At 51.4% G+C, this 18435-nt stretch overlaps 2 protein-coding genes across 3 annotated transcripts; both read left to right on the top strand.

The window, feature by feature from the left end:
• Positions 1–119: 119 nt before the first annotated feature.
• On the top strand, positions 120–13994 carry TEN1 (TEN1 subunit of CST complex). 2 transcript variants are annotated; one of them, XM_047705952.1, is made up of 4 exons: positions 120–258; positions 6785–6905; positions 8254–8408; positions 13554–13994. In XM_047705952.1, the coding sequence occupies exons 2-4, from the start codon at positions 6817–6819 to the stop codon at positions 13673–13675; spliced, it is 366 nt and encodes a 121-aa protein (XP_047561908.1). In that variant the 5' UTR covers positions 120–258; positions 6785–6816; the 3' UTR covers positions 13676–13994. The 2 variants fall into 2 exon arrangements, with proteins under 2 accessions (XP_047561908.1, XP_047561907.1); XM_047705951.1 differs by having other exon boundaries at positions 133–270.
• A 10-nt stretch (positions 13995–14004) lies between these two features.
• On the top strand, positions 14005–18378 carry CDK3 (cyclin dependent kinase 3). The gene is given in 9 exon segments (XM_047705950.1): positions 14005–14093; positions 14615–14740; positions 15074–15151; positions 15225–15345; positions 15444–15614; positions 15708–15809; positions 16049–16100; positions 16103–16251; positions 17681–18378. Coding segments are annotated over 9 exon segments (1014 nt in total). The 3' UTR covers positions 17807–18378.
• Positions 18379–18435: the final 57 nt, after the last annotated feature.

The following is an 18435-nucleotide window of genomic DNA, read 5'->3' as shown; positions in this document are numbered from 1 at the left end:
AGGCGGAGGCGGAGGCGGCGCCGGCGCGGGCGCGGCGACCGTACCCTGCGGTGGGGCGGGCGAGTCCTCCGCTCTCGTTCCCGGGATCCCTAACAGCAGCGCCCCACCCGGGGAGGCAACCCCGGAAGACCTCCAAGAGATTGCCCCGAGGGCGGGGAGGGAGGCCAGCCGGGCGCTCCTGGTAACCCGCCCCTCCTCGTAACGCGATCGCGCGGGGCGGAAACGGGGCTTCCAAAGGCCGCAGCGACTCCCCAACAGGTTGGCGAGGAGGTAGGGAAGGGGCGGGACGAGGCGGCTGAAGAGGAGTGCGCCTGCGCCTTGGGCCGCGTGGGCCGCGCGGCTTCCGGGTCCAGGTGCTGAGGCCTGAGGGCGGGCAGGTGGGCGTGATTTCAACTTCGGGGCCGCGGGGCGTTGCTGGGGAGGGTTGGCGTAGGGCTTCACCAGACCCTCCCGGACTGGGGAAAAGAGAGGAGGAGGACAAAAGTCGCCCTGGGAAGAGGCCTCCGGTTATCTCGTGTTAAGATAATCGCCTCTTTGCTGCCAGAAACGCTGGCTTCGGAGAACTGGGTGTGGGGTGCGGGCCCTCCTCCCCGCGTATGGGGTGGGTGTGGGCCAGAATGGGACCGAGCGGGCAGCTCACACGGCTTGGAATGTGGACTTCGTTGCTTTCACAGTTACCACCGTTGTCGTCAAAGCAGTAGATGTCCAGGCTGAGGAAACCTGGTTTCGGGGAATTTGTAATGAAAGGCAAAAGCTCCCCATCCTCGGAGGCAGCGGCTTTTAACCAGTTGTGTTTTTAATTCCGATTACATAAAATACGTGCTAGTTCTGGATTTTAGTTACTTTTTGAGTTCCTACCACTGTAATGAAGATGAGCTCGTTATGCCATCCCCTTTATCTCCCTGGCGCACCCTTAGAACTTGAAACGGGACAGTCATCCACTGCTTTTTATTTTTTTTTTATTTAAAAAAAATTTTTTTTAAAGATTTTATTTATTTATTTGACAGAGAGAGATCACAAGCAGGCAGAGAGGCAGGCAGAGAGAGAGGAGGAAGCAGGCTCCCTGCTGAGCAGAGAGCCCGATGCGGGGCTCGATCCCAGGACTCTGAGATCATGACCTGAGCCGAAGGCAGCGGCTTAACCCACTGAGCCACCCAGGCGCCCCTGCTTTTTATTTTTTATTTATTATTTTTTTTAAGATTTTATTCATTTGCTTGACAGAGATCACAAGCAGAGTGGGGGGAGGGAAGCAGGCGCTCCGTGGAGCAGAGACCCCAACGGGGGGCTCAATCCCAGGACCCTGAGACCACGGCCCCAGCCTAAGGCAGAGGCCTAACCGGCTGTGCCACCCAGGCGCCCCATCCACTGCTGTTTAAAACTATGCGCTTCGTCCTTATTTACTGCATCAGTTTTTAGGAACAGTCCTGGGAATAGGGTAAGAGAAATGAGGCACTCACCTCCGGTGTAATTTAAGGAAGCACTAAGCCAAGATCGAAGATAAGATCGTTATTACTGATTTTTCTTTTTGCCCCGGACTCCCAAGATTTCGGGGCAAGTTAGTGTTACTGATTGTTTCTAATGCCCCCCCCTGCTCCCCCCCCCCCCCCCCCCGTGCCCGCCCACCCCATTAAAATACTGAGTTTGGCTGCTGTGTGTAGATTGTAGGCCTCTTGTGAAAAGCTTGCTCTCCAGGTACCGCCAACACAACATTATAAGATAAAGTGAGGTGGTTGCTACTCACATTAAGGAAAAACCCTGCCTGGCAAAGCTTTGGCAGTGTCTAGAGCAAGGTAAAGCCAGAATTCATTGAGGGTTGGAAGTTTGGTCTAAGATATGTCTTTCAGTGCAGGATTGGGTAAGAACCCAGTACAATGTTAGAAGATTGGTGGAAACATCAAGGCCGGGGAACTCATAACCTCAGAAGGCAAACTGGCTGTTAATGGTCAAACCATTTGCCTGGGCTGGACAGTCAAGAGGAGTAAAACAGACAAAATGCTAATGAAGGCCTGGGACCGCAAAGCCTGGATAACGGAGGCAGCAAGATGTGGTTTGGGTTCTCTGTGTCCGGGCGGAGTGTGGGGGTAGATGGTTTTCTTCATGAATATATTCATCTATTCAATAAATATTTAATAGGGGCGCCTGGATCGCTCAGTGCAGTAGGTCCTCTGCCTTCGGCTCAGGTCATGGTCCCAGAGTCCTGGGATGGAGCCCTGCATCGGGCTCTCTTCTCAGTGGGGAGCCTGCTTTCCTTCCTCTCTCTCCCTGCCTCTCTGCCTGCTTGTGATCTCTGTCTGTCAAATAAATGGGTAAAATCTTAAAATAAATAAATAAATAAATAAATATTTAATAATGCCCAGACACGGTTTTAGGCACAGGGGATACCTGAGTAATAATGCCTTTACGGAGCTGATAATCTGGTGGGAGACAGAGGCATTAAACAAGTAAACAAATCACGCCCTGAAATTCTATTCCTTAGTCAACTACAGTGGAGAAAAGAAATCAAGCTAAGGGGACAGAGAGACTGGGAGCAGTGGGGCGTGCTTCTTTAGATAGGGAGAACAGCGGCCTTGCCGAGAAGGAGGAGGATGAGCTGGGCCCTAAATAGGGAAAGAGAACTGGTTATGTGAAGGTCTGGGGAAGACTGCTCCAGTCTGAGGAAAAGCACGTGTGGAGGTCTCGAGGATGAGGGTGAGCCAGAGGAAGGGTGATGGCAAACGTGAGAGCCGAGACGTAGGCTGGTGCAGACCCCGTGTGGCATTGTGGGCCAACACAGAGACTTTCAGTGTTAATAGGAATTTAACATGGGAAGCCTTTAATCGATTTTCAGTGGGGTTTTGTGACCTGATTTACATTTTTAAATATTAATTGTGGAAATATTCAACCATGTACAAAGGTAGAAGGGATAATACAAACCCCATCTACTTTTCACCCAGGTCCAATAATTATCCCCTGTACCTCCCCCCATCTCCATGTTAACTTGAAGCAAATCTGATATCATATCCATAAAGACTTTTAGTATGTATCTTTAAACTATTTTTAACACACTCCCAATACCATTATCACAGTTGGAAATTTTAAACATTTCTTGCAGTCATTAAAATCAATACTCAAATGTTTCATAAAAAACTCTCCACAGTTAGTTTGTTCAAATCAAGGTCCAAAGTCTACACGTGGCAGTCGGTTGATAAGAATCCTAAGCCTCTTTTAATGCATAAGTTTCCACTCTACAATTTTTTTTTTTCCACTTATTTGTTGAAAAAGCTAGGTTCAAGCAGCACCTGGGTGGCTCGGGTCATGATCTCGGGGTCGAGGGATCGGGTCCCGCGTCTGGCTCCCTGCTCTTCAGGAAGCCTGCTTCTCCCCTCCCACTCCCCCTGCTTATGTTCCCTCTCTCGCTGTGTGTCTCTCTCTCAAATAAATAAATAAAATCTTCAAAAATAAATAAATAAATAAAATTTGTAATGCTTCCCATGGGATAGAATTTTTTTTTTTTTAAGATTATTTATTTATTTATTTATTTGACAGAGAAACAGTGGGAGAGGGAACACAAGCAGGGGGAGTGGGAGAGGGAGAAGCAGGCTTCCCACGCAGCAGGGAGCCTAATGCGTGGCTTGATCCTGGGACCATCATGACCTCACCCGGAGGCAGGCTCTTCCTGACAGAGCCACCAGTCCTGCCCCAACCATGTGACAGATAGACTCTTTTGAGGCCAGAGTTCAAATCCTGTGGTGTAACTTGAGTTATAGTGGGTTGTTTTGTTTTGTTTTTAGTTGTAGTGTTGAAGACTCATTGTGCAATATGAACTAACAAAGAATTGTGGCTTTAAAAACATTTATGAGAGGTGCCTGGGGGGGCTCAGCCAGTTAAGCATCTGTGTTTGGCTCAGGTCATGATCCCAGGGTCCTGGGATCGAGCCCTTTGTGGGGCTCCCTGCTCAGCGAGGAGCCTCCTTCTCCCTCTTCCTTTCCCCCTCCGGTCATGCTCTTTCTTTCAAATAAATAAAATCTTTTAAAAAATAAAATAAAATCATTTATCAGTTGCCTCAGGGTTAGTGGACAGAGCGAGGTGCTGAGACTGGTGTGATCCGAGAGAGAAGGTGCAGGGCCCTTCCCACATGCCTTGATCAATGCATCTCTTCTATCTGGCTGTTCCTGACTTTCTGTCCTTGTTTTAATACACTGGTAATCTATTCTAATTGTAGAGTAATAAACATACACAATCAAGATTCTTATCTCCAAGAAGGAAACCCAAAGCTAATAAAAGCCATCACAACTTAGGTACAGGTATTACTTTTCTTTTTTTTTTTTTTTTTTAAAGATTTTATTTATTTATTTGACAGAGAGAGATCACAAGTAGACGGAGAGGCAGGCAGAGAGAGAGAGAGAGAGAGAGAGGGAAGCAGGCTCCCTGCTGAGCAGAGAGCCCGATGCGGGACTCGATCCCAGGACCCTGAGATCATGACCTGAGCCGAAGGCAGCGGCTTAACCCACTGAGCCACCCAGGCGCCCCCAGGTATTACTTTTCTGACCTGTAGTCCTACTGCAGAAATCTTAGCAATTGCTTCAGAAAAAAAAGAAAGAAGCAGTCACATCGGGTCGCCATCCTTCCCTTCCTTCCTGTACGGTATTTTTCAAATTTCCCAGTTGTTAAAAAGAGAAGACTATGTCGCTTGTTCGTACTGTGGGTTTTTCTCCCAGCAGTGGATGTTTTGTCTTCGGGAATGAAGAGGGCAAAGCTCTACTGTACAGAGTATACCATTCCTCAGACTTGCAAAGACAGTACCTAAAACCTAGCTAAGCTGTAAGAAAAGCCAGTCTTTTTTTTTTTTTAAGATTTTAAAAATTTATTTATTTGACAGACATAGATCACAAGTAGGCAGAGAGGCAGGCAGAGAGAGAGAGGAGGAAGCAGGCTCCCTGCTGAGCAGAGAGCCCGATGCGGGGCCCAATTTGGGGCCCGATCCCAGGACCCCGGAGATCATGACCCGAGCCAAAAGCAGAGGCTTAACCCACTGAGCCACCCAGGCGCCCCGAAAAGCCAGTCTTGATATATCGTTTCAGAAACTCTTGCATGTCTGATGATATATGGATAATGATTTACTGAGCCAGCAGGGCTTATGGAAATTAACAGAAATGTCTTAATAAACACACAGCAACTTTTGCTTGAAAAAAAAAAAATCAGGGGTGGGGTCCCTGAGTGGCTCAGTGGGTTAAGCCTCTGCTTTCGGCTCGGATCATGATCTCAGGGTCCTGGAATGGAGCCCCGCATCGGGCTCCCTGCTCGGTGGGGAGCCTGCTTCTCCCTCCCCCTCTGCCCCTCTCCCCACTCAAGTACACTCTCTCTCTCAAAAAAATAAATAAAAAATTTTAAAATAAAGAAATAAAAGAATGGATCATATTCTTCATCAGTGATGGGGCACCTGGCCGGTTCAGTCAGAAGATCTCCACGATCAAGGCCCGAGCTGAGATCAAGTTGAACACCCGACCAGCTGAGCCACCCAGGCGCTCCTTCATTGATTTTTAAATAAACTTTTTATTTTAAAATAGTTTTAGCTTTAGATTTCAGAAAACAAACCTGTAGGGGCATCTGAGTGGTTCAGCCAGTTTAGCATCCAACTCTTGATCTTAGCTTGGGTCTCGATCTCCAGGTCATTGGTTCAGGCCCCACACTGGGCTCTACACTAGGTGTGGAGCCTACTAAAAAAAAAAAAAAAAAAAAAAAAGGAGCACCTGGGTGGCTTGGTGGGTTAAGTGTCTGCCTTCGGCTCAGGTCATGATCCCAGGGTCCTGGATCGAGTCCTACATCCCGCCTGCTTCTCCCTCTGCTTGCCATTCCCCCCGCTTGTGTTCCCATTCTCTCTCTCTCTCTAATACATAAACAAAATCTTTAAAAAAAATATTAAGTGGAGGGGTGCCTGGGTGGCTCAGTGAGTTAAAGCCTCTGTCTTTGGCTCGGGTCATGGTCCCAGGATCCTAGGATTGAGCCCCACATCGGGCTCTCTGCTCAGTAGGGAGTCTGCTTCTCCCTCTCCCTCCATGTGCTCTCTCTCTCAAATAAATAAATAAATCTTAAAAAATAAAAATAAAGGTTTACTTATTTATTTGAGAGAGAAAGTACACATATGCATGGGGGTGGGGCTCATGGGGCAGAGGGAGAGAGAAAGTCTCAAGCAGACTCCACGCAGAATGAGGAACCTGACCTGGGGCTTGATCTCATCACCTGAGATCATGACCCAAGCCGAAACCCAAGAGTCCCATACCCAAAGGCCTGTGCCTCCGAGACACCCCAGATCTTTTTTATATTGTTTTGCTTTTTTAAATTAGTGAATGCGTAACTGATCAAAAAAAATTGTTTAGGGACTCCTGGGTGGCTCAGTGGGTTAAGCCTCTGCCTTTGGCTCGGGTCATGGTATCAGGGTCCTGGGATCGAGCCCCAAGTCAGGCTCTCTGCTCAGCAGGAAGCCTGCTTCCTCGTCTTTCTCTGCCTACTTGTGCTTTCTCTGTCTCTGTCAAATAAATAAATAAAATCTTTTTAAAAAATTGTTTAATATTAAACTACCACTCTTAAATATCTTTAAATATATATGTATATATATATACATACATATATATATATATATATATATATATATATATATATTAAGATTTTATTTGACAGGCAGAGAGCCACCCAGATGCGCCCTTAAATATCTTTAAATATTAAACTACCCCTGGAACTAGCCTTTCAGGTGTCGCTGCTCTCAAGTATCGGCTAATCTCAGCCTGTGGTCTGGTTGGTTTTTCAGGAATCTTCAGAAATCCGTCCCAGCTATTTACGATGCTGCCCAAACCTGGGATCTATTACTTCCCCTGGGAAGTCAGTGCTGGCCAAGTTCCTGACGGGGGCACACTGAGAACATTTGGCAGGTGAGAACGTTTTTTTTTTTTTTTTTTCCATCGGGTGTGGGGATATTTCCGTTCCTCCCCCCACATACACCCCAGGCCTGCCAGAAAAAAAAACAATTAAAATGTTATTTTAAGTTTGTCTAGTTGTTTTTTTTTTTTTAAGTTTTACTTTTTCGGGGCGCCTGGGTGGCTCAGTGGGTTAAAGCCTCTGCCTTCAGCTCAGGTCATGATCTCAGGGTCCTGGGATCGAGCCCCGCATCGGGCTCTCTGCTCAGCCTGGAGCCTGCTTCCCCCCCCCCTCTCTCTGACTCTCTGCCTACTTGTGATTTCTGTCTGTCAAATAAATAAATAAAATCTTTAAAAAAAAAAAAGAAGTTTTACTTTTTCAAGTTATCTCTACACCCAACGTGGGGCTTGAACTCACGACGCAAGATCAAGAGTCGCACGCACCTCTTACTGAGCCAACAGGGCATCCCCGTCAATGTATTTTTTAAATGCTAAAACGTGGATTTGTTTTCATTGGAAAAAAGATAGATCGTCCATAGAAGTGTGAAGAAAGCAAGCAAAAGTACTGGTAATCCCACTCTCTGGACCGCCACTGCTAACCTTTTGGTGATTAATTTAGACACACTCATGTGTATGGATGTACGTGACTGTGTGAATGGGTGTGTGTTCACACCAGGTATGTATCGCATCATCAGGGAAGTGCAAATTCACACCACAGCGGGATACTCGTACAGGCCCAGTGGACTGGCTGAATTTGCAGACTGTTGAAACCAGAAGCCGATGAGGGTGTGGAGCAGCTGTAACTCCTCGACCCTCCCCATGGAAATGTAAAATGGCACAACTACTTTGGAAAACAGCCTGCAGTTTCTTTAAAAGCTAAACACATATTTAAACATGGGGCGCCCAGCGCGCTCAGTCAGTAGAAAATGCGACTCTCGATCTCAGGGTTGTGATTTCGAGCTGCACGTTGGGTGTAGAGATCACTTTAAAAAAATAAAATCTTTGGGCTCAGTGGGTTAAAGCCTCTGCCTTCGGCTCGGGTCATGATCCCAGGGTCCTGGGATCGAGCCCCGCCTAGGGCTCTCTGCTCACCAGGGAGCCTGCTTCCTCCTTTCTCTGCCTGCCTCTCTGCCTACTGTCAAATAAATAAATAAAATCTTAAAAAAAAAAAAATAAGCAGGTGCCTTGTAATGCATGTAATTTCCATCTTCACAATTTGGACTGAAAACAGTTTCTCTGACTTGTTGCCTCCATTTTTATTTCTCTGATCAGAGACCCATGGGTTTGCTAGAGCCCTTTGAGCTTTCCGCGTTTGTCCTATTTGTGGACAGAACTGATTGATTGCAGTTTCCCTGACCTTCAGGTTGTTCCTCTATGACATGACCCAATCCCAAGTGACCCTGAAAGCTCAGCGCGGATCTGACGAGCACCAGATCCTGGTCTGCACCAAGTTGGTGGAGCCATTCCAAGCCCAGGTGGACTCCCTGTACCTCGTCCTTGGAGAGCTCGAGCACCAGGGTAAGCCCCTGCCTTCACGTTCCCTTTTCACGCTGGGTCCTAGGTGGGGCAGTCTTCGGTTAGGACTGGGACTGGCTTCTGACCGTGCAGGAGTCCCTCCCTGGGGTTAGCTTCCCTTCCAGATTGGCCCACAAGTTCAAAGACTCATGGAAACAGATGTGATCAGGCTCCGTGGACCTGCTCTAGGGGCATGCAAGGGGAGAGAAATCATTAATTTCTAAAGGCCGACCATGTGCCAGGCCTGGTCCTACACCATTGCCTTCAGTCCTTTTTTTTTTTTTAAATACTTTATTTTATTTATTTGACAGAGAGATCACAAGCAGGCAGAGAGGCAGACAGAGAGAGAGGAAGGGAAGCAGGCTCCGTGTAGAGCAGATGCGGGGCTTGATCCCAGGGCCCTGGGATCATGACCTGAGCCGAAGGCAGAGGCTTTACCCACTGAGCCACCCAGGGTGCCCCGCGTTCAGTCTTTGTGAATTTGCTGAGCTGGTCTTAAACTGAGTCTTACTGTTGCTCTTCCATAGATGAGAAAAGTCAGGCAAGGAGAGGAGGGGGCTCGGGAGTCAGAGTAAGAGAAACAGAAGGGAAGGAATCCCAGCAACCGGGGGAAACTCTCTGGCATCAAAAGTTGAAGGCTCCAGGCGTCTGGGTGGCTCAGTTGGTTAAGCATCTGCCTTTGGCTCAGGTCATGATCCCAGCATCCTGGGATCGAGTCCCGAGTCAGGCTCCCAGATCAGTGGGGAACCTGCTTCTCCCACTGTGTGCTCTCTCATCTCTCTCTCACTCTGTCTCTCAATTAAATAAATAACATCTTTAGAGTTGAAGGTTGCAGGGCGCCTACGTGGCACAGTCGTTAAGTGTCTGCGTTTGGCTCAGGTTATGATCCCGGGGTCCTGGGATCCAGCCCCACATCGGGCTCCCTGCTCTTCGAGAAGCCTGCTTCTCCCTCTCCCACTCCCCATGCTTGTGTTCCTCTCTCGCTGTCTCTCTCTCTGTGTCAAATAAATAAATAAAATCTTTTTTTTTTAAATGCTGTAGTTAATATCCTCATGCACAGTCTTTGTCCATTTTCTGATTATTTCTTCATGATCGTTTCCTAAAAGTAGAATTGCTCTATAGAAGGATGCAAACATAGGGGCGCCTGGGTGGCTCAGTGGGTTAAAGCCTCTGCTTCAGCTCAGGTCATGATTCCAGGGTCATGGGATCGAGCCCCGCATCGGGCTCTCTGCTCAGTGGGGAGCCTGCTTCCTCCTCTCTCTCTGCCTGCTTCTCTGCCTACTTGTGATCTCTGTCTGTCAAATAAATAAAATAAAATCTTTAAAAAAAAAAAAAAAAGAAGGATGCAAACATGCCATCTTCCTTTCCAAAAGTCATGGTGGGTTTTTTTTAAAGATTTTATTTATTTACTTGACAGAGAGAGACACAGTGAGAGAGGGAATATAAGCAGGGGGAGTGGGAGAGGGAGAAGCAGGCTTCCTACCAAGCAGGGAGCCCGACGAGGGACTCGATCCCAGGACCCCGAGATCGTGACCTGAGCCAAAGACGGACGCTTAACGACTGAGCCACCCAGGAGCCCCAGTCATGATGGTTTTTATTTATATATATTTTTTAAAGATTTTATTTATTTATTTGACAGAGAGAGAGAGAGACAGCAAGAGAGGGAATACAAGTAAGGGGAGTGGAAAGGAGAAGCAGGCTTCCCACTGGGATCATGACCTGAGCTGACAGCAGATGTTTAAAGACTGAGCCACCCAGGCACCCCAGGGGTGATGGTTTTTAACTCTGGATGAAATGTGCTAGAAAAAATGTTATTAGATGGTGCTTACTTTAATTACCTTTGATTTAATAGAAGTGAATCTTTATTTAGGGTTAAGCTCACGGAGTTCTGGCCTTCGTATTGATTTGAGAGAGACATCAGGAATGGGGGTGGGAACAGGTACAGAGGGGGTTTTGCACAAGTGATTTCCATGTTGACTGCAGCCCAGGTCCCTGAGGCTTTCTCCTGTACCCCCAGCCCTCCAGTGCATCCTGGGAGCTCCCAGGAGCCCACCACCCAGTGTCCGGGATGCTAAGGCCTGACCACAGACACAGAGAGGGGTTGAAAGTCAGGTGGGGCAGCAGGCCCGGACAAGAACAGGACGCGGAGCGGACAGTTAGAATCCCTTGTGGTGGGGAGAAAAATGGGAAGAAACCTTTGTATGTCCAACACATGTAACTTTTTCTATTGACTGTTCCAGTCAGATGCGCACAGAAATAGAGTGGTAGAACCCACAGTCAGCCTGGCTGAGTCTCCGCTGCCTGCATTTACCTATTTATTTTGCTGGGGTCTTTTGGAGCAAATCTGATGTCACTTCATTTCCCCATAAACACGTCCATGCCTCTACCACGACCCATCATACCCAACAAAACAGCTGTCCCTCGACAGAATCGAACACCTTGTCCATGTTTACTCACTTCCCCTCCATGGCTTCTCAAACTTGGGTAGTTCAGCTCCAAAGTCCATTTGTTGCATTTGGCTAACAAACCCCAAGTCTCTGTACGAGTTCTGTCCTCCCTTTTTTTTTTTTCTTTTTTAAATGCCATTTATTAGAGAACTTGGGTCTGGAATTGGCTGATTGCTTCCTCCTGGCTACCTTAAACCTTCTTTCCCTTGCCTTTTTCTGAACGGACTGTGGTTCAGGGATAGCTCACATTTTTGATGAGGAAAAGTTCTTTAGAGAACAATCATAGTGCATAAACGCAGGAAATGTCTGAAGTCACCTCTTTAAGAGTCCTGATGAAATAATGAATCCAGGCCACGATGTTTTCACTGGCTGCTCTTATCGCTTCATGGGTCCAGAAAGGGCAGGGCGGCAGGAACGCTGCCAGCAACACCCGGCCCTGCCCCAAGGCCACGCTGGACAAGTAGGTGGATCAGCAGCCACATAGCTGGAGGTCACAGGCAGCAACACCTCCAGGTGACCTTGCCCCCACCCCCTCAGCCCCCAACCTGAACCCGAATGATCAAGCCTCAGGTCAGGCAGCATTCTCCCTGGGCTCTGGCTCCTTGCCTGCTTCTCATTATTTTCATCACCATCTATGTGTTTTTTTTCTTAAAAAAAAGCTTTCCCCCTAAATTTCTAATTTCTCAGTAAGACGTGCTCATCGTTTGCAGCTGACACACAGAAGGGAAGACAGTGATGGGGACGGGCTGAGCGTGGGAGGGACTGCTCACCCCCAGCCTGCAGTGTTCTGGCTCGCTGCTCTCACCTGCCATGTGTTCTAGGTCCAGTGTGGGACAAACATCAACGAGACACAGATCTGTCGGGTGGCAAGGTCAGCAGCTCTGGGGACAGACTAGACGCCACCTAAAGTCACCTTTCTGGGGCATCTGGCTGGCTTAGTTGTAAGAGCATGTGGCTCTTGATCTCGGGGGTTGTGCATTCCAGCCCCACATGGGGTGTAGAGATTATGTAAATAAATAAAACTTAAAAAGAAAAATAAAGGGGCACCTGGGTGGCTCAGTGGGTTAAAGCCTCTGCCTTCGGCTCAGGTCATGATCCCAGGGTCCTGGGATCGAGCCCCACATTGGGCTCTCTGCTTAGCGGGGAGCCTGCTTCCCTTCCTCTCTCTCTGCCTGCCTCTCTGCTTGTGATCTGTCTGTCAAAAAAAATAAATAAAGAAAGAACCAGTGGGTTTCTCACATGGCAGGCATTTCTTCACCCTTTTTGGCCTCCTCAGCTCACTGTGTGCACAAATTTCAAGAAAGTGGCACTATTTATTTCTCTCTCTTTTTTAAAAAGATTTTATTTATTTAATTGACAGCATAAGTAAGCAGAGAGGCAAATAAATAAATTAAAATCTTTAAAAAAATAATGTTTTCCACTCACAGAGAGAGACAATACATTGCTCAGTATACGGATTGCATTGAGTGCGTAGACGGCTCTAAGTAGCGTCTTCTTCAGGGTCTTTTCTGTTTCCACACAAATGTTAGGATTATTTGTTTCATTTTGGTTTCTCAGCGTAAATCTAGGAGGGAGGGTTTTCCCACGCTGACAGGAGGAAAGAGCTGATAGGCATCATGTAAGGAAAGCTCTGTGCAGGGCGCTTGGGTGGCTGAGTCCGTGAAGCGTCTGCCTTCAGCTTGGGTCATGATCCCAGAGTCCTGGGACCGAGTCCTGCATCGGGCTTCCTGCTCAACAGGGAGTCTGCTTCTCCCTTTCCCCCTGCTTGTTCTCTCTCTCTCTCAAAAGAAATAAAATATTAAATAAATAAATAAATAAAAAGAAAGGAAAGGGAGGGAGGAAGGAAGAAAAAGAGGCCTAGACTAGGAGGAAGGCAAGGCATGACCTATCTAACCAAAGAGCCTGTATCTCAGAACCACATCAAAAGGAAACAGGTTATCCTAGCACATTGAATGTGTTTGTTGACCTGACCAGAGCATATAAAGAACATGGATGAAAAAAAAAACAACAAAAAAAACCCCGGGCACCTGGGCGGCTCAGTCAGTTGAGCATATGACTCGATCTCAGTTCAGGTCTTCATCTCTGGGTTGTGAGTTGTGGAGCCTGCTTTAAAAAAAACGAAAACACAAACAAACATGTCAGGGCAAGCCCAGTTGTCTTTTCTGCTTGCCATCACCGGCTCGCTGACCGGTCTTTCCATCAGGTCAACACAGCATGTGCCAGAAGCACCTCCCAGCCCTTCGTCTGGGGTGGGGTGACTTGGCCCTACAAGGCCAAACTCTCACCTTGGATTTACTAATTATGCGGTTCTCTTTGCCCCAGTTTCCAATGCCAGTGGGGCCCAGTATGCCAAGGGGACCCTTCCCTTAGTACAAATGGAGAAGTGGGATGGTGCACTCGAGGCAGGGAAGGTGTCAGGAATTAAGATGACAAAGGACAGAGGTCGAGGGGACAGCCGTCCGGCCCTTCCTCCATGGAGAAGTGGGATTTGCGGGCTGTCCCCTAAGTTCCAGACACATGCAATAGTGTGCAACAGGCCCACTGTTCTGAGGCCCAAGTAGAGAAAAATTACCAGTATCCCGGATGCCATCCTTCCAGCTCATCCTGAGAGCAAGTCCAGGGGAAGCAGCTGGAATGCATCCGGGGCGTTGCTGACACGGGAGGTCAGTCCCTGCTAGTGCCTTGTGCTTGTGTCTTTCAGATGGAGGGTCCGTGGTGAAGGCCCGGGTGCTGACTTGTGTGGAAGGAATGAATCTACCCTTGTTAGAGCAAGCTGTCCAGGAGCAGAGGCGGTACCAGCAAGAGAGGGACAGCAGCCAGTAGCAAATTGTACTTCCTGGCAACCGTCCCCCCAGTCTGCTCCTGAGACCAAGCCCACCAGAGATGCCTGAGCAGAGAAGATGCAGACCTTCCCCAGAGTGACAGCCCTTTTCTGGAGCCTGAGAGAAGAGGAGGAGTTGCTTATTTGGATTGTTCCAGACAGACAGACAGACAGACACACACACACACACACACACACACACGCCGGGCCAGGAGCCTGTGGGAGGCTGAGCTGTGGGGTGCTGGGGGCTGAGCCTCAGGGGGGCATATGGAGGATTCTGGAAGGTACTCATGAATAAAGGCCCCAGTGGGGGAGACCTTGCGTTGTGTGCATGTGGTGCAGCGCCGGCGGGGGCCAGGAGGGGGAGCTGTGGAGCAGGCAGCCTGCCAGCAGTGAGGCCCCTGGAACACAGGGTTTCTGGTGAATTCTGGGCGGGGTTTGTAGGAGGGGTGCTAGGGCCCCCTATGGGCCCTGGGGGTGGGCTCAAGATGCAGGGGGGCTGCCCCCACTGAAGTTCTGCCCTCAGAGGAGGCCGGGCTATCCCAGAAGGTTGGGGTATGACCCCTCAGCCTGGCTGTGCGGCCTAGGGCAGGGCTGTGGCTCTAGAAACCCTTCCTGACCCCTGACCTCTGTCCCAGGGCTGACTCCAGCCCCCCAGGCCACCCTTCTGGGAAGCCTTGGCCCCCAGAGGCTAGGCCTGGCTGGGCCCAAGGCAGGGGCCCTGCTGAGAAGTTTGGGCCCTCCTGCGCTCCGTAGCCAGGCGCTTTCCTGCCTGGGCTGGGGGAGGCCTGGGCTGGGTTGGTTCCTGGGGATTGGGGGTGGGGCAGGGGGAGCCTGGGCCCGGGTGGGGGCTGGGCAGGGTGTTCTGTGGGGGCCGGAGGGGCAGCAGGGGTGCTGGGTGTGGCGGTGAATTCCCCAGGCGCCCTCTGTTTCCTGGGCAGTTCTGCGGCTATGGATGTGTTCCAGAAAGTAGAGAAGATCGGAGAGGGCACCTATGGGGTGGTGTATAAGGCCAAGAACAAGGAGACCGGGCAGCTTGTGGCCCTCAAGAAGATCAGACTGGATCTGTGAGTGCCGCCGCGGCCCCTGAGACTCCAGACCCCTCCCGCTGGGGGGCGACCCCTGTCCCTCACCTCGGGGCCTTAGGCTCAGCTCCTCGTCTGCATGTGCGGGTGGGGGCGGTGGAGGGGACATGGGGGGACGGTGGGGGGGGGGGCACAGGGTCAGCCTTCGCCGTCCTCCTCCCAGCCACGCCTCACCCAGGGTCCCCGGTGGTGCGAGGACGTGCTGAGGGGCCCAGGGCCCTCTTGCTGGGGGCCAGGCCCTTCTTTCGGAACACGGAACACACAGGGACTCCCTCGGGGCAGAAGCCTCCACTGCCGTCCCCTCCTTTCCCGCAGGGAAACGGAGGGGGTCCCAAGCACGGCCATCAGGGAGATCTCCCTGCTCAAAGAGCTCAAGCACCCCAACATCGTCAGGTGAGGTGGGCAAGGAGGTGGGGAGGCCGGGTCCGCCAGGGGGGCCGCGTAGTGACTGGAGTCCCCCGGCCAGGCTGCTGGACGTGGTGCACAGTGAGAAGAAGCTTTACCTGGTGTTTGAGTTCCTCAGCCAGGACCTGAAGAAGTACATGGACTCCGCCCCAGCCTCCGAGCTGCCGCTGCGCTCCGTCAAGGTGGCGAGGGGAGGCGGGTGGGAGGCCCGGAACGCCGCGCCCAGCCAGCCCGGCTTCCGCTCACCGCCTCCCCGCTCCGCTCGCTCTCGCTCGGGCAGAGCTACCTCTTCCAGCTGCTGCAGGGCGTGAATTTCTGCCACTCGCATCGGGTCATCCACCGAGACCTGAAGCCCCAGAATCTGCTCATCAATGAGTTGGGTGCCATCAAGCTGGCTGACTTCGGACTGGCTCGAGCCTTTGGGGTGCCCCTTCGCACCTACACCCACGAGGTACTGCCGAACAGGCGGGAGGAGGAGGCCAGCTGAAGGGGCATCACCGGGACACTCGGCCGCCCCACGGGCGCTGCTTTCTCGCCCCCACAGGTGGTGACGCTCTGGTATCGCGCCCCCGAGATCCTCTTGGGCAGCAAGTTCTACTCCACGGCCGTGGATGTCTGGAGTATCGGCTGCATCTTTGCTGAGATGGTAGAGGGAGGGACAGATGTGGCCACAGGGAGGCCTGCTGGGTAGGGCTGGGACTCCCATTCTCCTGTGAGAGGTGGCCTCGGGTGTTTGGGACTAGCTGCGTGACTAAGGAAGCAAACCGTATTCCAGAAAAAAGCCGGGATTCTTAGCACAGCCCTGGGAAGCGTATCTTATCTGGGGTTGGATTTTGTAGGATTAGAGGGGGGACCGGACCCTACACCTCCTCTTCCTCATTTCAGGTGACCCGCAGAGCCCTGTTTCCTGGTGACTCTGAGATTGACCAGCTCTTCCGATCTTTCGGACCCTGGGGACACCCAGTGAAGCCGTGTGGCCAGGGGTCACCCAGCTGCCCGACTATAAGGGCAGCTTCCCCAAGTGGACCAGGAAGGGGCTGGAGGAGATCGTGCCCAGTCTGGAACCAGAGGGCAGGGACCTGCTCATGGTAGGTCCAGGAGGGGGCAGGCAGGGCAGGAACGGCCACTGCGCCGCCAGAAGTGTTTCTGTCAGCCGGCCCCGTGTCGCCCCAGGGCCCCTGAGGCCAGCAGGCCTCTTTTCTGACCCTGGACATAGCCAGCTTGTCCCTGTCCCTCTTGATCGTTCAACCCGGAGGCTCCTTCCTGGAGAAGTCCAGCATTCACGTGTCCTTTTAAAACATCTTTCTTCTGATTAGCTTTGTTTTTATGCTCTGATGCTTGTCCCCCACCTTTTTTTAAATTTTTTTATTTTTATTTTTATTTTTTTAAAAGATTTTATTTATTTATTTGACAGACAGAGATCATAAAGTAGGCAGAGAGGCAGGCAGAGAGAGGGGTGGGGGGAAGCAGTCTCCCTGCTGAGCGGAGAGCCCGATGTGGGGCTCGATCCCAGGACCCTGGGACCATGACCTGAGCCGAAGGCAGAGGTTTTAACCCACTGAGCCACCCAGGCGCCCCCACTTTTTTTTTTTTTTTTTTAGATTTTATTTATTTATTTGAGAGAGAGAGAAAGAGAGCAGTGGGGAGAGGGAGTAGCCGGCTCCCAGATAAGCAGAGAGCCCAACACGAGGCTCGATCCCAGGACCATGGGATTGTGACCAGAGCCAAAGGCAGACGCTCAACGGAGTCACCCAGGTGCCTGATACCCTTTTTCTGTGAGCTTCTGCCAGCGGGGAGCACGCCTCCTTCCGCAGTCGCTGCTCTTCCCGCGAGGCTGTTTCCTGATGTCTGGGCCCTGCCGCGGTCCGAGCTGCCCTATGCTGTTACACCAGCCTGACCGACTGGGCTGGCCCAGGCCAGACTACCCAGAAGGCCTGAGGCAGAGCCGTCCATTGCCCGCAAAGACTTGGGACCACGTCTGTCTCTTTAATCTGGTGTTGGGCCAGAAGAAGGCAGGGCAGTATTTTCATCTTTCCAGCGGTGTGTGTCTCAGCCCAGCGCCAGCAGGAAGGCGAATGCCTCCAGCCCAGGCTCTTAGCGCTCCATCCGGCTACCCCCGGGCAAGGGGTCCTTCCACAGCCTAGCTGGGGCTTAGAGTCCTAATATGCTCCCAAGACAGGTTTCACCCTCTCCTTCCTGGTACCTGGAGAGAAGTCTGTCTCCACCAGAAGCAGGCACAGAGGCCAGGGAACCCCAGGTGGGAAGAAGACGTACAGACTCAGCCTCTAGTCTTACAGAGCTAGGGATGACTTCCCGGGTCGGCCTAGAACTAGTTCCGTGGCCCCGGATCCCGGGAGTGGCCAGAACTGGCTGGCGAGCCCGGAGGCCGTGGTTAAACGCAGTTCTAGTTTGAAGGCAGCTGCTCTGGGGCTTGGGGCCCGCCAAGGAGAGGGCATCATCTCCTTTCCCGGCCTGGCCGCCCCACGGCTCAGTCTTCCTCCTCCCCCTCCTCCACAGCAACTCTTGCAGTACGACCCCAGCCGGCGGGTCTCAGCCAAGGCCGCCCTTGTGCATCCGTACTTCTCGTCCACGGGGACCCCCCCGGCACCCCACCAGTGCGTGCTGGAGCGGTTCTGCCGCTGAGAAGGCCCAAGCCTCCCAGCCTCTCTCCAGCCGCCGCCCCTGCTGCCTCCCCACCCACTGCCCCGGAAAGAGAACAGCAACGCTCTGAGTTTGGCCTTGGCCGCCAGAGAGCTGAGTTCGAGTTAGTTCTGCCCACAGGTTAGCAAGTTCCCGTGTTGTTGGTTGGTTTGACGTTGCCGTTTCCAGATGGGGGCACGGAAGCTCCATGCACCGGGGGGACGGGGATCGTTTGAGACTGTGTCCCGGGTCTCTGGAACAACAGACGCCCGGGTGAGCGCGAAGCCCGCGCCAGCTGGCAGCAAGATGGAGCCAGACCCACCCGCCCCACCCCTGCCCCAGCGAAAGGGTGCCCCCTGCTGGTCATTATGGCTTTAAAATGTTTTGGGGGTAAGAGTTGCATTCCAGGGAAGAAAGCAAGTTAAACAGGAAGCGGGGCACGGGAGAGAGGACATTTTCCAGATCGCGGCATGGGTGAGGGTGTGCGTGCCGGTTCTGAGTAGTCGTCTTGTACTTAGCATATACTTACGTTCGTTTGCCTCTGGTTTTAAGAACAGGAAATAAAAGTGATGTATTCCTGAGTTTTCCAGTGTTTTTCTCCTCAAGGGGTAACCAGGGACTTGCTGACAAGG

Source organism: Lutra lutra, chromosome 16, assembly GCF_902655055.1.
Source record: "Lutra lutra chromosome 16, mLutLut1.2, whole genome shotgun sequence".
NCBI classification, from domain to species: domain Eukaryota; kingdom Metazoa; phylum Chordata; class Mammalia; order Carnivora; family Mustelidae; genus Lutra; species Lutra lutra.
This window is presented reverse-complemented; position numbering and strand designations above follow the sequence as displayed.

What these genes read in the sequence shown, in the direction of transcription:
- TEN1 (XM_047705952.1), top strand. Translation starts at nt 6,817, where the DNA reads ATGCTGCCCAAACCTGGGATCTATTACTTCCCCTGGGAAGTCAGTGCT. An exon ending in ACACTGAGAACATTTGGCAG is followed by an intron (nt 6,906 to 8,253) that starts GTGAGAACGTTT and finishes CCTGACCTTCAG; the next exon opens with GTTGTTCCTCTATGACATGA. An exon ending in TGGAGAGCTCGAGCACCAGG is followed by an intron (nt 8,409 to 13,553) that starts GTAAGCCCCTGC and finishes TGTGTCTTTCAG; the next exon opens with ATGGAGGGTCCGTGGTGAAG.